General features: G+C 49.3%; 1 protein-coding gene across 1 annotated transcript; it reads right to left on the reverse strand.

Annotated features, from left to right (window-relative positions):
• Positions 1-1920: 1920 nt before the first annotated feature.
• Positions 1921-17176, reverse strand: LOC311529962 (olfactory receptor 10D3-like; the record flags this gene model as incomplete). Its single annotated transcript, XM_084646239.1, has 7 exons — positions 1921-2866; positions 10876-11167; positions 13577-13748; positions 14602-14620; positions 16430-16558; positions 16603-16714; positions 17140-17176. 7 exons carry the CDS (start codon positions 17174-17176, stop codon positions 1921-1923), a joined length of 1707 nt encoding a protein of 568 aa, XP_084502365.1.
• Between the last annotated feature and the right edge of the window lie 280 nt (positions 17177-17456).

Consider the following 17456-nt stretch of genomic DNA (forward strand, 5'->3'; position numbering starts at 1 on the left):
TAGCAAACAGGTCAAAGCAGATTACCTACTAAATAAACAAACTGCAAACTGAGTTAACACACTAGATTGGTAGGATATGAATTAGCAAATTCTCACCCTGAGAGACAAGCAGGCTGGCAGATTTTTAAGGCATAAGCTGCCTAGGCTTTGCAGCTTGGGTTTCCCACGTTTTCATACATAGGCTAGAAATCCCTTAGCCTGGGACCATCACTTCCCCCTATTCTGTCTTTGTTCTTCGGGTGTTTCCAGGTGACTTGTTGTAGGGAGAGTGAGATACCATCATGATGCCATTTCCCCCCTTTTATAGCTTCTTCCCACTTGCTGGAAAGCTCTTTTGCTGTGACCTGGGTCAAACAGTTCCCATTGGGCAGTGCTGTCTCTGAGAGGTTTCTATTGTACGCAGTTCCTGGGATAATCCTTGTGCTTGTGCATTTCCTCCCTGAGCCATTAACTTTATTTGGCCTTTTTACTGTTGTACCTGAAAGTCTTCTTGTTTCAGTTTCAGTAGCACAAACATAGGCAAACTTCATAACTTCACATACAAAGAAAGCACATACAATTCAATGAGATATTAATGTCTAGCAGATCAAGACTTTTAGAATGATAACTTACAAAGCATACTTTGTGCAAAACATGTCCTAATTACATGACAGTGGTGAATATTGGGGTGTCAGCGTATCACAGTGATAAATCAGAAAAATACATTATTATTTCTGTCGTATGGAAGGCCTGGAGGCTCACTTGCAAGGGGTGCTGCAAAGACACACTGCGAGAGACAGCCCCTGCCCCAAAGGGATTACGAGAGAAATGGTTGGGAGAAAGGAATAATTTTTAGCAGTGTCTCAGGTGAGGAACTGAGCCCCAAAGAGATTATGTCATCCTCCTAATTTCCTGCCTAGCCTTCATGAAATCTGGCATTAATGTATTCACTTCCTGCCTCACCCAAACCCTGGGTAACTTTATTGACTTCATCCGTCATGAGAATACTAGCGTAACTCAGCTGCCCTACTTCAATCTGAGCAGAATTCCTTTGGCCTTTTCCCTAACACTAACCCTAGGCTAACACCAGTGTGTTTCTCCCTTGTCCTGGGAAAACTCCATTGATGTTCATCCGAACCCCAACCCTGGAATAGCTCCTTTGACCTCCTCCCCAGTCTGGATCAGGATCTCTGGTTAAGGGGGTGCAAGGAAACAATGTGCATTTTAATGCAGTTAAAGGTACGCACCTATATCTAGGAATGAAGAATCAGGGCTATGCTTATAGGACTGGGTCCTCTCTTCTGGGGAGCCGTGACTCTGAAAATGATTTGCGGGTCATGGTGGAGAATCAGCTGAACGTGAGCTCACAGTGCAACGTTGGGGCCAGAAGAGCTAATGAGATCCTGGGATGCATAAAGGAGGAATCTCGAGTACGAGCAGAGAGGTGATTTTAGCTCCCTGTTTGGCACTGGTGTGACCGCTGATGCAATATTGTGTTCCGTTCTGCTGTTCACAATTCCAGACGGGTGCTGATAAATTGGAGAGGGTTCAGAAAAGAACCATGAGAATAACTGAAGGAGTAGAAAACCTGCCTGATAATGATAGACTTAAAGAGTTTGAGCTCTGTAGAGCTGTGTAATAAGGCCAAGATTTTGTAAGTCCTCTACAAAATTTGGATCTCCAATTCTTATTAATTTGAATATAGACTGAGTGTGCCTGTCCCTCAGGCAGCTTGGAAAAGATCAGCCTTACACCATGTCAAAGACAGCTCAGTATATTAGGAGCATTTCTATGACTGGTAGAGATCCACATAGATAGATGGGGCTGTGTGGGGATGGGGAGAGACAGAGACGTTCACAAGAGCCACAGAGCCGCCATGGAGATGTATTTGTCGATGTACTTCCAAGCAGATGCACATGCTACTTCTGCAGCTGCTGCATATCAACGTGCAGGCGTTTGACCCCCTCTCAGTTTTCTCAGAGCCGCTTTCACCTCCTTGTTCCTCAGCGTGTAGATGGCTGGGTTCAGCATGGGCGTGACCACGTTGCCGAAGATCTGCACAGGGGTCACCAGCACTTTGCTCAGCTGGGGCTGTGTGCAGACCAGGGCGCAGGGCCCGAAGAACAGCGTCACCACCGCCAGATGCGAGGCGCAAGTGGAGGCTGCTTTGCGCCGCCCTTCGGCCGAGTTTATCTTCAGGACGGAATAGACGATCCTGACGTAGGATGCAAGGATGAGGAGGAAGCAGGTCGTGGGCACCATGCCAGTGTTGGTGAAAGTCACGGTCTCGATGATGTATGTGTCTGCACAGGCCAGCTTGACCACCGGGAAGATGTCGCAGAAGAAATAGTCCACCACATTGGACCCGCAGTAGGGCAGCGTGAAGGTCAGGCTGGTGAGGATGGTGGCGTGGAAGGAGCTGGTGATCCAGGTGCCGGCGGCCAGGAGGGCGCACACCCTCCGGTTCATGATGAGCAGGTAGCGCAGGGGGTGGCAGATGGCCACGTACCGGTCGTAGGCCATGACGGTGTAGAGCAGGCACTCGGTGCTGCCCAGGAAGTGGTAAAAGAAGACCTGGGACATGCACCCGCCCAACGAGATTGTTCTACTCTTGGCCCAGAGGTTGGCCAGGAATTTAGGGGTGCTGATGGAGGAAAAACCGATGTCCAGCACGGAGAGGTTGCAGAGGAAGAAATACATGGGGGTGTGCAGACGGGGGTCAGCGAGGATGGCTAATAAGATAAGCAGGTTGCCCAGCAGGGTGCAGACGTAGAAGGCTAAGAAGGTGACGAAGAGGATGGTCTGGAGGCCGCTGGCATTGGGGATCCCTAAGAGGATGAAATGAGTCACCACAGTGTGGTTGACCCGCCCCACGGAGGACTCATTCCTGGGGTAGGGGAGAGAAATAATGCCTGTGAGTTACTGAAACCAAAAGACCTGTCATCCTAGAGCTGCAATGCTCACCCTTCCTTCCACAGCCCACGTGACTCACAGTCATTCGGAGTGGTGTATATTTCTATCATTGTAATGCCACTTGGGGTCAGGGTCTCACTGTGCTGGTGCTGAACATGGAAAGAGCAAACGTCTGCCTTGAAGATCCTACAGTCCAGAGATGAACAGACAAAGGGGACATTCTATTCTATTCTAACCAATTTATTTGAGCATAAGCTTTCGTGAGCTACAGCTCACTTCATCGGATGCATACTGTGGAAACTGCAGAAGATCTTTTTATATACACACAAAGCATGAAACAATACCTCCTCCCACCCCACTCTCCTGCTGGTAATAGCTTATCTAAAGTGATCACTCTCCTTACAATGTGTATGATAATCAAATTGGGCCATTTCCAGCACAAATCCAGGTTTTCTCACCCCCCAACACACACACAAACCCACTCTCCTGCTGGTAATAGCTTATCTAAAGTGACCACTCTCCTTACAATGTGTATGATAATCAAGGTGGGCCATTTCCAGCACAAATCCAGGGTTTAACAAGAACGTCTTTGGGGGGGGTAGGAAAAAACAAGGGGAAATAGGTTACCTTGCATAATGACTTGATGGTGGGATGGAAATTGTTGAAATCATGGTGGAATTCCTCAAGGGCTTCTTTTCCGTGGGTCCAGATGATGAAGATGTCATCAAGAGAAGCAAAGTGTGTGTTGTAAATGGCTTGTCTAGTTTTAGTAAAGTATGCATCCGATGAAGTGAGCTGTAGCTCACGGAAGCTTATGCTCAAATAAATTGGTTAGTCTCTAAGGTGCTACAAGTCCTCCTTTTCTTTTTGCGAATACAGACTAACACGGCTGTCACTCTGAAACCTATTCTATTCTAGTTTCTACTCTTCTCTCCTGTCCTTTTCCAGTTTCCTCAATTCTATTCTATGTAGGCCCTTTCTCCACCCTTCTCACCATGGTACCTTAGAGCCTTCCATTTGTGGCTAACATTTCCCATATGTGGTTTGTTCTCTCTCTCTCTGTCTCTCCTGCTCTCCACAGAGTTATTATCCTCTGTGCAGTGCAATGCTTTGTTTTGGTAGGGTTTTGTTGATATAAAGGCACGGGCTGCTATGTGTTTGTGTTAAGGAAGAGGACAAGGATGGAACATACAAACCAATGAATGTGGTGAAGAATTGCCCCAGCTTTGTTAATTATGTGAATTGTTTGGGGCTTTATTGGGGTTAGAGAGAGAAGGAAAAAGAGAGAATGAGAAGCGGAATAGCCACAGCCATAAGTGCTGGAACTCGGGGTGCTGGGGGTTCAGCAGCACCCCCTGGTTGAATGTGGTTTCCCTCATACTCAGGGTTCACAGTTTGGTTCAGTGGCTCTCAGCATCTCCACTACACAAATTTTTCCAGCACCCCTGGCCACAGCCTGTCTCTGCTCGGCCGTGATCAGCAGGCTCGGCTCTGTGGATAACATGCCAGAGGGATTTTTAAGGTGAGATTTAAAGGACAATAACAGAGACCCTGTTTGGGTTTTGCTAGGGATTTTTGCCATGCAGAAGAGGCAGAGCTGAAGGGGAGATGCTGGTGGGTTGGGTTTATGACAGGTGGAGAGTGGGAGATAAATCATAGAGATACACAACAGACAGGCAGGCAGGTATTGCACGGAGAAGGATGGATACACGGCTGGATCGATTTCTCTCTAAAGAAAATATTTGGCTGACGTCATCTCCCTCTGTGCGAGACAGAGACTGACAGATTCAGAGACAGGCAGAGACCGAGGGAACTTTACCAAAGTAGGAGTCTTACACTGGCTGCATTGGGAAAGGCCGATCCAGCTGCCTGGAATTCTTCCTTTCTGTCCCCGGCCGTGATTCCTATGTAGCACCATCCAGCTTTCTTATCCCAAATGGCCCATCGCCCAGGAGAGGTGCACAGCCTGGGCTCTTGGTATCCAACCCGGAGACCTAATCCACTCCGAAGCTAGGTAGGGCTGCCTGCAGCGTATCACCCCACACTGCCGCTGAGCCCCACAGCTTCCTCACAGCTTCCAGCTTCCTTATGGCTCTCTGTGGTCGTTAAATCCCCTTCAGGACCAGGGCCCTGAATCCCCACCAGGCTCCCAGACTAAGACCGCAGCAGAGTCGCCAATTAATGGAGATTTTGCATCATTTGAGAGAACGCTCATAGACCCCCGGGACCAAGCCCTCCGCCGGCATCAGTAAGTGTAGCGCCATGGAACTGAAAGGGCCAGATCTCCAGTTCCACCACGGTGTGGATTCTGCTCTCTCTCCCCCTGACCTGACTCCTGGGGAACTCCACTCCTCAGGAGGTCATCTAGTCCAACCCCCTGCTCAAAAGCAGGACCCATCCCCAATTAAATCATCCCAGCCAGGGCTTTGTCAAGCCTGACCTTAAAAACTTCTAAGGAAGGAGATTCCACCACCTCCCTAGGCAATGCATTCCAGTGTTTCACCACCCTCCTAGTGAAAAAGTTTTTCCTAATATCCAACCTAAACCTCCCCCACTGCAACTTGAGACCATTACTCCTTGTCCTGTCCTCTTCCACCACTGAGAATAGTCTAGAACCATCCTCTCTGGAACTACCTCTCAGGGAGTTGAAAGCAGCTATCAAATCCCCCCTCATTCTTCTCTTCCGCAGACTAAATAATCCCAGTTCCCTCAGCCTCTCCTCATAAGTCATGTGTTCCAGACCCCTAATCATTTTTGTTGCCCTTCGCTGGACTCTCTCCAATTTATCCACATCCTTCTTGTAGTGTGGGGCCCAAAACTGCACACAGTACTCCAGATGAGGCCTCACCAATGTCCAATAGAGTGGGACGATCATGTCCCTCGATCTGCTCGCTATGCCCCTACTTATACATCCCAAAATGCCATTGGCCTTCTTGGCAACAAGGGCACACTGCTGACTCATATCCAGCTTCTCGTCCACTGTCACCCCTAGGTCCTTTTCCGCAGAACTGCTGCCTAGCCATTCGATCCCTAGTCTGTAGCTGTGCATTGGGTTCTTCCGTCCTAAGTGCAGGACCCTGCACTTATCCTTATTGAACCTCATCAGATTTGTTTTGGCCCAATCCTCCAATTTGTCTAGGTCCCTCTGTATCCTATCCCTCCCCTCCAGTGTATCTACCACTCCTCCCAGTTTAGTATCATCCACAAATTTGCTGAGAGTGCAATCCACACCATCCTCCAGATCATTTATGAAGATATTGAACAAAACCGGCCCCAGGACCGACCCCTGGGGCACTCCACTTGACACCGGCTGCCAACTAGACATGGAGCCATTGATCACTACCCGTTGAGCCCGACAATCTAGCCAACTTTCTATCCACCTTATTGTCCATTCATCCAGCCCATACTTTCTTAACTTGCTGACAAGAATACTGTGGGAGACCGTGTCAAAAGTTTGCTAAAGTCAAGGAACAACACGTCTACCGCTTTCCCCTCATCCACAGAGCCAGTTATCTCATCATAGAAGGCAATTAGATTAGTCAGGCATGACTTGCCCTTGGTGAATCCATGCTGACTGTTCCTGATCATTTTCCTCTCCTCTAAGTGCTTCAGAATTGATTCCTTGAGGACCTGCTCCATGATTTTTCCAGGGACTGAGGTGAGGCTGACTGGCCTGTAGTTCTCAGGATCCTCCTTCTTCCCTTTTTTAAAGATGGGCACTACATTACCCTTTTTCCAGTCATCCGGGACCTCCCCCAATCACCATGAATTTTCAAAGATAATGGCCAATGGCTCTGCAGTCACATCCACCAACTCCTTTAGCACTCTCGGATGCAGCGCATCTGGCCCCATGGACTTGTGCTTGTCCAGCTTTTCTAAACAGTCCCAAACCACTTCTTTCTCCACAGAGGGCTGGTCACCTCCTCCCCATGCTGTGCTGCCCAGTGCAGCAGTCTGGGAGCTGACCTTGTTCGTGAAGACAGAGGCAAAAAAAGCCTTGAGTACATTAGCTTTTTCCGCATCCTCTGTCACTAGGTTGCCTCCCTCATTCAGTAAGGGGCCCACACTTTACTTGACTTTCTTCTTGTTGCTAATATACCTGAAGAAACCCTTTTTGTTACTCTTAACATCTCTTGCTAGCTGCGACTCCAGGTGTGATTTGGCCTTCCTGATTTCACTCCTGCATGCCTGAGCAATATTTTTATACTCTTCCCTTGTCATTTGTCCAATCTTCTACTTCTTGTAAGCTTCTTTTTTGTGTTTAAGATCAGCAAGGATTTCACTTTTAAGCCAAGCTGGTCGCCTGCCATATTTATTATTCTTTCTACACATAGGGATGGTTTGTCCCTGTAACCAATAAGGATTCTTTAAAATACAGCCAGTTCTCCTGGACTCCTTTCCCCCTCATGTTATTCTCCCAGGGGATCCTGCCCATCGGTTCCCTGAGGGAGTCAAAGTCTGCTTTTCTGAAGTCCAGAGTCCGTATTCTGCTGCTCTCCTTTCTTCCCTGTGTCAGGATCTTGAACTCAACAATCTCATGGTCACTGCCTCCCAGGTTCCCATCCACTTTTGCTTCCCCTACTAATTCTTCCCGGTTTGTGAGCAGCAGGTCAAGAAGAGCTCTGTCCCTAGTTGGTTCCTCCAGCACTTGCACCAGGAAATTGTCCTCTACACTTTCCAAAAACTTCCTGGATTGTCTGTGCACTGCTTTATTGCTCTCCCAGCCAATATCAGGGTGATTGAAGTCTCCCATGAGAACCAGGGCCTGAGATCTAGTAACTTCCGTGAGTTGCCGGAAGAAAGCCTCGTCCACCTCATCCCCCTGGTCCGGTGGTCTATAGCAGACTCCCACCACGACGTCACCCTTGTTGCTCACACTTATAAGCTTAATCCAGAGTCTCTCAGGTTTTTCTGCAGTTTCATACTTGAGCTCTGAGCAGTCACACTGCTCCCTTACATACAGTGCAACTCCCCCACCTCCTCTGCCCTGCCTGTCCTTCCTGAACAGTTTATATCCATCCATGACAGTGCTCCAGTCATGTGAGTTATCCCACCAAGTCTCTGTTATTCCAATCACATCATAATTCCTTGACTGTGCCAGGACTTCCAGTTCTCCCTGCTTCTTTCCCAGGCTTCTTGCATTTGTGTTGGAGAATGGAGATCTCCCCTTCAGATCTGGTCAAAGATGGAGGACTCTGATCCACTTTAATTTGGCAGCTCACCCCTGTAGACAAAGGCAAATGGAGAAGCAACAGATGAGCTTGTTCGGTTCTCATCAGCCCCTCATCTTCCCCAGCGATTGCTCCTTATCACTGTTTCTTCTTCAGCCAAAATAAATCAGAACCTCTTAATATTGTGGGCCTGGGTGTAAATCTTTGTGGCTCCATCAAAGTCAGCAAACCTCTCCTGATAAGCACCAGCTGAGTGCCTGCTCCGTTCTTGTGATATTCAGTCCATCATCTCCTGAAGAATGGAGAGGCTTCTTGGGTCATCAGGGACTAGAACTGCTCTGGGGAACTGAGGCACTGAGAGATCTGGGAGGGGGTTTTCAAAGGAGCCAGGCACTCAACTCATATTGCAGTTTCAATGGGATTTGGGCGCCTGACTCTGTTGGCCTCCTTCCAAAACCCAAGCCTAAATCACTTGCCTAAGGTCACAAATTCTCTGGCAGTGCCAGGAAATAAACTCACATCTCTTGAGTCCCAGGCTAATGGCTAAAGCACCAGACCTTCCTCATTTCCACATTATTAGATTATTAGAGATCAGATTAGATCTTTACCGTCATTAAACTCTATGAATTATTATTATAGCACTTGGAGACCCAGCCGAGATCAGAGCCCCTTGTGCCAGGCGCTGTAGAGACACAGAATACAAGACAATTCCTGTCCCCCAGAGCTCAATAGACAAAACCTCCACAAACATACAATGGAACTGAACTGAGCTGGGGGGTGAGGCATTGTGCTGGATGCTGCAGAGACCCCCAGGAACTGAGATCTGGGCCCTGTTTCGCCAGGCACTGCACAGACACAGTGTGGAAAAGCCCGCGCCATGATGAGCTCACAGTCTAGACAGACAAACTCCCCCTAGAACTGAATGGACAGTATCACTGACAAGGATGCCAGCTGCCTTTCCATTGCTGCTCTGGGTTACCCCTCAGCGCACTGAGGCCAGGGGATCGTGCTTTCTCCCTGCCTCCAGGACAGTGATGCAAAATCTGTCTGCAGCCCTCTTTGCTGGAGGAATCACACACTTTATTCTCACACTGTGAGCCCAGACAATCAGGGACAAGCCCTTAGTCTCACTAAAATAGAACCATGCCCTGGCATAACCCTTTGCCTCTGTTTCAGAGTAGCAGCCACGTTAGACTGTCTCCGCAAAAAGAAAAGGAGGACTTGTGGAGTCTTAGAGACTAACAAATTTATTTGAGCATAAGCTGTAGCTCATGAAAGCTTATGCTCAAATAAATTCGTTAGCCTTTAAGGTGCCACAAGTCCTCCTTCCCTTTGCCTCTGGTGTCTTAGGGGAAAAGCTGCTCTCTGCTGGGCAAAGAGACAAGAGACCGGTGCAACTTGATTAACCTCAATCTCCTTCCTCTTCGTTAGAAATGCTGCCCCCTCCTGGCCAGAGACACACACATTGAAGTGAATCCCCCTGTGGTTTCAGAGTAACAGCCGTATTAGTCTGGATTCACAAAAGGAAAAGGAGTACTTGTGGCACCTTAGAGACTAACCAATTTATTTGAGCATGAGCTTTCGTGAGCTACAGCTCACTTCATCGGATGCATACTGTGGAAAGTAGAAAGCTTATGCTCAAATAAATTGGTTAGTCTCTAAGGTGCCACAAGTACTCCTTTTCCCCCTGTGGTTGTCACTGTTGGTATGTTTTGTGTCTGTGTTAAATAGTTCCCTTTCCCCTGGGTTTAACGCTCTGTCTTGCCTCCCCCTGGGCAAAGGGGGGATCCCCAGAGCTGGGCTTCATGGGAATGGGCAGAGCCAGTTCTGCACAAACACTCTGCCGCTGTCTCAGCCTTGTGCTGTAGGGCGCAGCCTGTGGCAACCGGAGATCAGCCTGGGTTTAATCCTCAGTGTCTAAGGCTCCCCCAAGGAAGGGGGCTATTTTGTGTCACTGGTGTATCTTGTGTATCTCCATTTCTGTTTCTTATGCCTGGCTGTCTGTCCCTCTCCCTGTCGATGTATCTATAAACCCACCCAACTCTTTTTTCTTTTCCCTTTTTTTCTCCCTGTTCATTTGTTTTTATATTTTATCTTTTAATTTCCTTCCTCCCTCCAAACCTCCAGGCTCCTTAGATCAGTGGTTCTCAACCAGGGGTGTGCCTACCCTTGGGGATACACAGATGTCTTCCTGGGGGTACAGCAACTCATCTAGCTACTTGCCTAGGTTTACAACATACTACCTAAAAAGCGCTAGCAAAGTTGGTACAAACTAAAATTTCATCCGTCAGTGACTTGTTTATGCTGCTCTATGTACTATACACTGAAATGTAGGGACTATATTTATATTCCAGTTGATTTATTTTACAATTATATTGTAAAAATGAGAAAGTCAGTATTTGTTCAGTAAGTGTGGCTGACACATCTGTAGCTTTATGTCTGATTTTTGTAAGCAAGTAATTTTTAAGTGAGGTGAAACTTGGGGGTACACAAGACAAACCAGACCCTTGGAAAGGGCACAGTAGTCTGGAAAGGTTGAGAGCCGCTCCCTTGGGGGTCTTTCCCTAGGAGGTATTCCCCAAGTGCATTCCCTCCTCAGCCTCTCTGTCTCAGCTCCCGACCCATGCGACGGGGATCCTTGCACAGCCCTGCCTCACCAGGGGGGTGGGGGGCTGACCGTGTTAAGGAAGGTGATGCACGCTCAGAGATGCACTGTGTAAGGAGTAGGTGGTGGTGTTGTACCGCCAGCCAGCCTGACAGTTACCCTCCAGCTGGGGAGTTTTTGCACAGGCTGCCAGTGCTCCTGTGTCACTGTGTCTCCACGGCGCAGAAGTAGGTGGCTGCATCTCCCAGCTGTGATTCTCTGATGTGCAGGGAGCTCAGCTGCTTCCCCTTGTCGAGCTCCGCGGTGAGGTTGGGCTCCTTGGTTTGTTTCCCATCGGACACCAGAATCAGCAGGGAGACAGGCTGGCCTCCGGGAAGCTGCCTGAACCACCGCAAATTCCAGAAATTGCTCGTCGTGTAGTGGCAAGAGATGCTGCCGTTCTGCCCTTCCCGAGTGACCGCAGACAGGTTCTGGTGCACCTCGGCCTGGCAGCTCCCCCCTGCGGGCAGAAGGCAAAAGACACACCCCATAGATGACAGGGCACCTCTGCCCAGTTCACACACTGGCCAGATACAAAGCCCGGTGGAGTTTCTCTTCATTTCCAGGGGCTTGCATCTGGCCCACGACTGCTGTTTTCCTTAGATTAGTGCTGTCAATGAGATTCCCAAAGGCACGGTAAGAGACATCCCTTGCCCCAAAGAGCTTACAGATTAAATAGTCAAGCAAAGGGTGGGAGGGGAAACTGAGGCACAGAAAAGGGAAGGAACTCCAGCAGGCCAGAGCTGGGAACTGAACCCAGGAGTCCTGTATCCCCATCCACGCCAGTACAGAGAATGGTGCGTGGCTAGCAAAGCAAAGGGAGAGTCAGAGAATTAGTCTTTGTCTCTTAAATCCACCATCACGTTCAGCATCTTCTGTAGCGTTTCCTGTCCCTGAACTTACAGGGAATGTTCACCAGCAGTAGCAGCAGCTGTGGGAACGGCAGCCAGGATCTCTTCATTGTCCCTCAGCAAAGAAGCCGTATAGCTGGGTGTTCCCCGTTCAGTACAAAAGGTTCTGTCCCCTCACAGGTAGATTTAATTCTCCCCCTGGGACAAATTTACCAGCTCCTCCTCCTCAGGGCCGGTGCAAGGATGTTTCGCGCCCTAGGCAAAACTTCCACCGTGCGCCCGTCCCCCCAGGAGCCCTGTGGCAGCTCCCCATCCCCCCCCCCCAGCCCGAGGAGCTGTGTGTAGCAGCTCCCTGCCCCCCTCCCTTCCTCCCTCCCCTCAGCCCGGGGAGCCATGTGGCAGCTCCCAGCTCCCCACCCCCCGCCCCATCGGCCTGAGGAGCCATGCGGCAGCTCCCCACCCCAGCTCACCTCTGCTCTGCCTCCTCCCCGGAGCGCGCTTTTGGCCGCTCCCAACCACTTGGCGCCCTAGGCGGCCGCCTAGTTTGCCTAGTGGTTGCACCGGCCCTGCTCCTCCTGAACAAGGAGCCTCTTCGGTACCCACAGGCTGCAGCTACGGGGTAGCCTAAGACAGCCAGGAAATGAGTCCCAGGGAGTCACTTCGCAGAACTGCTTTGAGCAAGTGGGTGCCCTGAGTGGGCAGAGCCTGGCTTCTAGACACAGACGGGTTGTGGGGAAGAGCCAGGGCTGTGGGTGAAGAGCTTGAGTGATGGGCGGGATTTGGGCTGTGCATGGAATTTGGAGAGGGCACGGGCCTTGGATGGGCTCGGGCTGTCGGCCTGGCTTAAATTGTGCTAGACTCTGGCTCACAATCTGAAGGTTACCTGCCCTCACCCTCCTCAGATTTGCCCCTTGATAACAGAAACACTATTTGCTCTAAATTCAGAGGGACATGGGTACAAGAAACATCCTGCTCACATCTCACTCATTGTGCCCATCGGACTTCTCCATTCCCTACAGCAGTTTTCCGCCAGCAGAGATTCCAAAGGGGACTAAGGGAGTTGGGTGCTCAGCTCTTTTATGCCTCTTTGCAATGTGCATCCCTGCTGGGCCTGAATGACCCACAGGGCTACAGACAGACGCAGCCACATTGCTTATTCTATTGGTGCCACAAACTGCTGAAGAGGATGAGCCTTCTCCCTCCCCTGAAATGTAACCCTTGTGAAAGTATGGTCATGGCGTGGGCGACAGGGGATGGGTCACTGGATGATTCCCTGTTCTGTTCACTCCCTCTGGGGCACTTGGCAATGGCCACTGTCAGGAGACAGGATACTGGGCAGAATGGACCTTTGGTCTGACCCAGTCTGGGCGTTCTAATGTTCTTAAGTAGATTTCACGTGTCTAGAGGAATAATCCGCCAGTATAAGTGTTGCAGGCTACTTACACACAAGGAAGTGATGTTTCCTGCTGCGACAGGCATGACGGCGATTTCTTCAAAACGATCTTATATTAGAATATGGAGAAAGGAAAAATGTCTCTTCTCATTCTCTGCAGTCTTCATGCTTCATTATCGAGCTCCCTCGCTTTCCTGATCCACTAGGGCTAGATTTCCTGTTGCACATCTGTCTATGCAGCCATTTAGCCACCCTGCCCGCTGCTTTGTCCATCCCTCCCTCTTGCTGCAATATCACCCGTCTCTGTGGCATCTGAGGGGGGATAGTAAAATCATTTCCCACATAGACCCTGAGGGGTCTACAAATCTTTGCACACACACACCCCCTCTCCTCCCTGGCAGCTGCCATGGATTTTGTAGTCGTGCAAGTACACAGCTGAGGGCCCAGGCTGGGGAAGCTGAGAGAACAATTGTGGTGTCCAAGGCCATGGTGAAGGAATCTCCCTGTTCAGAGCCACCCATGATCCTTAATATCATGAACTGCACGGAGCTGCCTGGGAACTGCCGGTAGCAATGGATGCTCTGCTCTCTCCCTGGTAACTGGAGCTGTACGTATTCTCCCTCACCGAATGACAGCGTATGGGCCTCGGGCCCTGTGGGGAAAACAGGGCGAGGGAGGCCAAAGGAGGTGATGCCCAGGGAGGCGGGGGCGGGTGTTTGGCTGGAAGTCCCCTTACAGTGGAGGGCTAGAGATGAGCCACCAGGAGACAGACGGAGTTTTACAAACTGCATGTGGTTCTGTTGTGCAGAGAAGAGGAAAGGCTGACCACAAAGAGATGGAATTGGCATAAATGCAGTTCTTTGTTTATAAAATACCAAGTGATGCCAAACTCTTAAATCCTGCATGAGTGTGAGGCGGGAAGTGTGTGTGTGTGTGAGAGAGAGTAACAAAGACTGAGTACAAAAGGATGTAATACCTGGCAGCAGAAGGAAGTTCATGGGTGCTGTGGGGTCTGCCAGATCCTGCAATGAAAGGCACGACTGGGTCCTTTTGCCTAGAGATCTAAGTCTGACACAGGACATTCTCTGGGTGTGGGCTGCATTCTGGGGGCCAGTCTGTTTATCTAGGAGTGTGCCGTGTTGTTGTAGCTGTGTGGGTCCCACTCTATTGGAGAGACAAGGTGGTGAGGTCATATCTTTTATTGGACCAACTTCTGTTGGTGGGAGAGACCAGCTTCCCAGCGGAGGAAGAGCTCTGTGTAGCTGGAAAACTCGTCTTCCCAACAGAAGTTGGTCCAATAAAGGATGTTATCTAGGAGTGTGCATGGATCTGTCTCTGAGATGAAATGTGTGCGTGTGTCATGGTGTATATGTGGAGAGATCTATATTTCTGAGTGTGCATGAAGGGGTAGGTATGTCAGAGAATGCCTCTGTGTGTGTGATTTCAGTGTGAGGGTTTCTGTCTGTGTGTTAGAATCTGCCTATGTGTGTGAGTCTAGGTGAGATATTCTGTGTGTGTGAGTGAGAGAGAGAGAGGTGAATGTGTATGTCTGTGCAAATGTGTCTGTGTATGTGTATGTCAGGTTGTATGTGAGAATGCTTGCGTGTCAGTGTGTCATTGTGTATGTGAGAATGTCGGTGTGCATGTTACCAGTCTGAAAGTGTTTGACCTGAATAAGAGGGAAAATCACATGGGAATTACTGAGTTACCGGATTGTCTCCCCAGGGAATGCTTCCCCATTGACTAGAATTGCAGAGCTAGGAAGCTATTTTTGATATAAAACCACCCGATCCAGGCAATTGCGGAAGACAAAAAGGTTTATAATTTTCCAGAAAGAAAAGGAGTACTTGTGGCACCTTAGAGACTAACAAATTTATTTGAGCATGAGCTTTCGTGAGCTACAACTCACTTCATGGGATGCATTCAGTGGGGAGATTTATATACAGAATCACAGAATATCAGGGTTGGAAGGGACCTCAGGAGGTCATCTAGTCCAACCCCCTGCTCAAAGCAGGACCAATCCCCAATTTTTGCCTCAGATCCCTAAATGGCCCCCTCAAAGATTGAACTCATTATTTTCTTTGTTGGGCCTGTCCTGTAGTAGGTGACTTCTGGGTACTCTTCTGGCTCTGTCAATCTGTTTCTCCACTTCAGCAGGTGGGTATTGTAGTTGTAAGAATGCTTGATAGAAATAACAGAACACCACTAGCCGTCACCTTCAGCCCCCAACTAAAACCTCTCCAACACATCATCAAGGATCTACAACCTATCCTGAAGGACGACCCATCACTCTCACAGATCTCGGGAGACAGGCCAGTCCTTGCCTACAGACAGCCCCCAACCTAAAGCAAATACTCACCAGCAACCACACACCACACAACAGAACCACTAACCCAGGAACCTATCCTTGCAACAAAGCCCGTTGCCAACTGTATCCACATATCTATTCAGGGAACACCATCACAGGGCCTAATAACATCAGCCACACTATCAGAGGCTCGTTCACCTGCACATCTACCAATGTGATATATGCCATCCTGTGCCAGCAATGCCCCTCTGCCATGTACATTGGCCAAACTGGACAGTCTCTACGTAAAAGAATAAATGGACACAAATCAGACGTCAAGAATTATAACATTCATAAACCAGTCAGAGAACACTTCAATCTCTCTGGTCACTCCATTACAGACCTAAAAGTGGCAATACTTCAACAAAAAAACTTCAAAAACAGACTCCAATGAGAGACTGCTGAATTGGAATTAATTTGCAAACTGGATAAAATTAATTTAGGCTTGAATAGAGACTGGGAGTGGATGGGTCATTACACAAAGTAAAACTATTTCCCCATGTTTATTTCCCCATCCCCACCCCCCACTGTTCCTCAGACATTCTTGTCAACTGCTGGAAATGGCCCACCTTGATTATCATTACAAAAGGTTCCCCCCCCGCACCCAGCTTTCCTGCTGGTAATAGGTCACCTTACCTGATCACTCTTGTTACAGTGTGTATGGTAACACCCATTGTTTCATGTTCTCTATGTATATAAATCTCCCCACTATATTTTCCACTGAATGCATCTGATGAAGTGAGCTGTAGCTCACAAAAGCTTATGCTCAAATAAATTGGTTAGTCTCTAAGGTGCCACAAGTACTCCTTTTCTTTTTGCGAATACAGACTAACACGGCTGCTACTCTGAAACCTGTAATTTTCCAGGTGTTTTTTCAAGGTTCCTCCTTAAATTACTGACCCCTCTTCTCCTGCCTTTATTCTATTCACATTTCTTTTATTCTAGTCCATTCCAATGAATTCTTTTCTGTTCCATTCTGTTCTTATTACCTCTAGCCTACTCTGTTCTACTTTCCTTTCTTCTCTTCTGTGCTCATATCCTTCCATTCCATTCTAATGTCTTCTTGTCTGCTCTCTTCGGTCCTTGTGGCCTGCCGCACCCAGGGTTTCATGATGGGCTGCCTGTGCTCACCTAGCACGGTGCTCCATGGCACACAGATACACAGCAGAGTCTTCCAAGCGGCTGCTGTTCAGGTACAAGAAGCTGCTTTTGGTTTTGATGTCCAGGCTCATGGTGAAATTCTCTCTAGTGTCTCTGCGGCTAGAGGACAGGGAGGCCATGAACCGCCCTGGGGCTGGCAGTACCAATGCACGCTGTACTCGGTGCCCGTGTAGGAGCAGTTGAGCTGGATGGGTTCTCCTTCATGGGCAGGGGCCTGGGACCGGTCCTGGGTCACTGTGTATTGGGCCAAAGTACCTGGGGGGAGGAGGTTGGTTTTAGTTCAGGTTTCCTTGCTCAGCAATGGCAGAAAAATACATGCACTTCTGTGTAGACAAGGGAGAAAACAAGCAAACGGAAATACACCCTTCCCTCTGTACCGTCTGTCCATCCATCCATCCACCTTCCTTTTGCGCTGTCTGCCTGTCCATCCATCCACCCTTCCCTCTTTGCTGTCTTTCCATTTGTCTCTCTATCACTCTGCACCATCTGTCCATCCTTCCCTCTGTGCTGTCTGTCTGTCCATCCATTCACCCTTCCCTCTGCTCTGCCCATCCTTCCCTCTGCACTGTCGGTCTGTCTACCCACGGGCTCCCATCCCCATGGTATCGGAGTGCCTTTCTTTCAGAAAAGCCTGGAAATCCCAACCCGTGGCGCCGTGCTCAGAACAGAGCCTTGAATACCTGGAGCCAGCACCAGCAGCAAAGCGGGCAGGCTCATTGTCAGGGACCCAGCTGCAGAGTGAAGTGGCTGGACGAGGTGAAGCTCTGACACCGCTCAGCCTCCAGGGGTGGCCTTCAGGCTGGAAGGAAATCGGTACATTTACCCTGCTCAGGTGGGTGGGGGAGGGAAAGGGTTTTGCTTCTGAGTGCCCTGGGCCTAATCCTCCACTGGTGCAGATTAACTGGGTTCCATCAGAGTCACTGGGCCGGTTCCCCAGCTGGAGCAAACTGGCCATAGCTGCGCTGTGTAAATGGCTGATGTAAATCACTGGAGCTGC

The sequence above is a fragment of the Lepidochelys olivacea genome (assembly GCF_965140295.1).
Source record: "Lepidochelys olivacea isolate rLepOli2 genome assembly, chromosome: 13".
NCBI lineage: Eukaryota > Metazoa > Chordata > Testudines > Cheloniidae > Lepidochelys > Lepidochelys olivacea.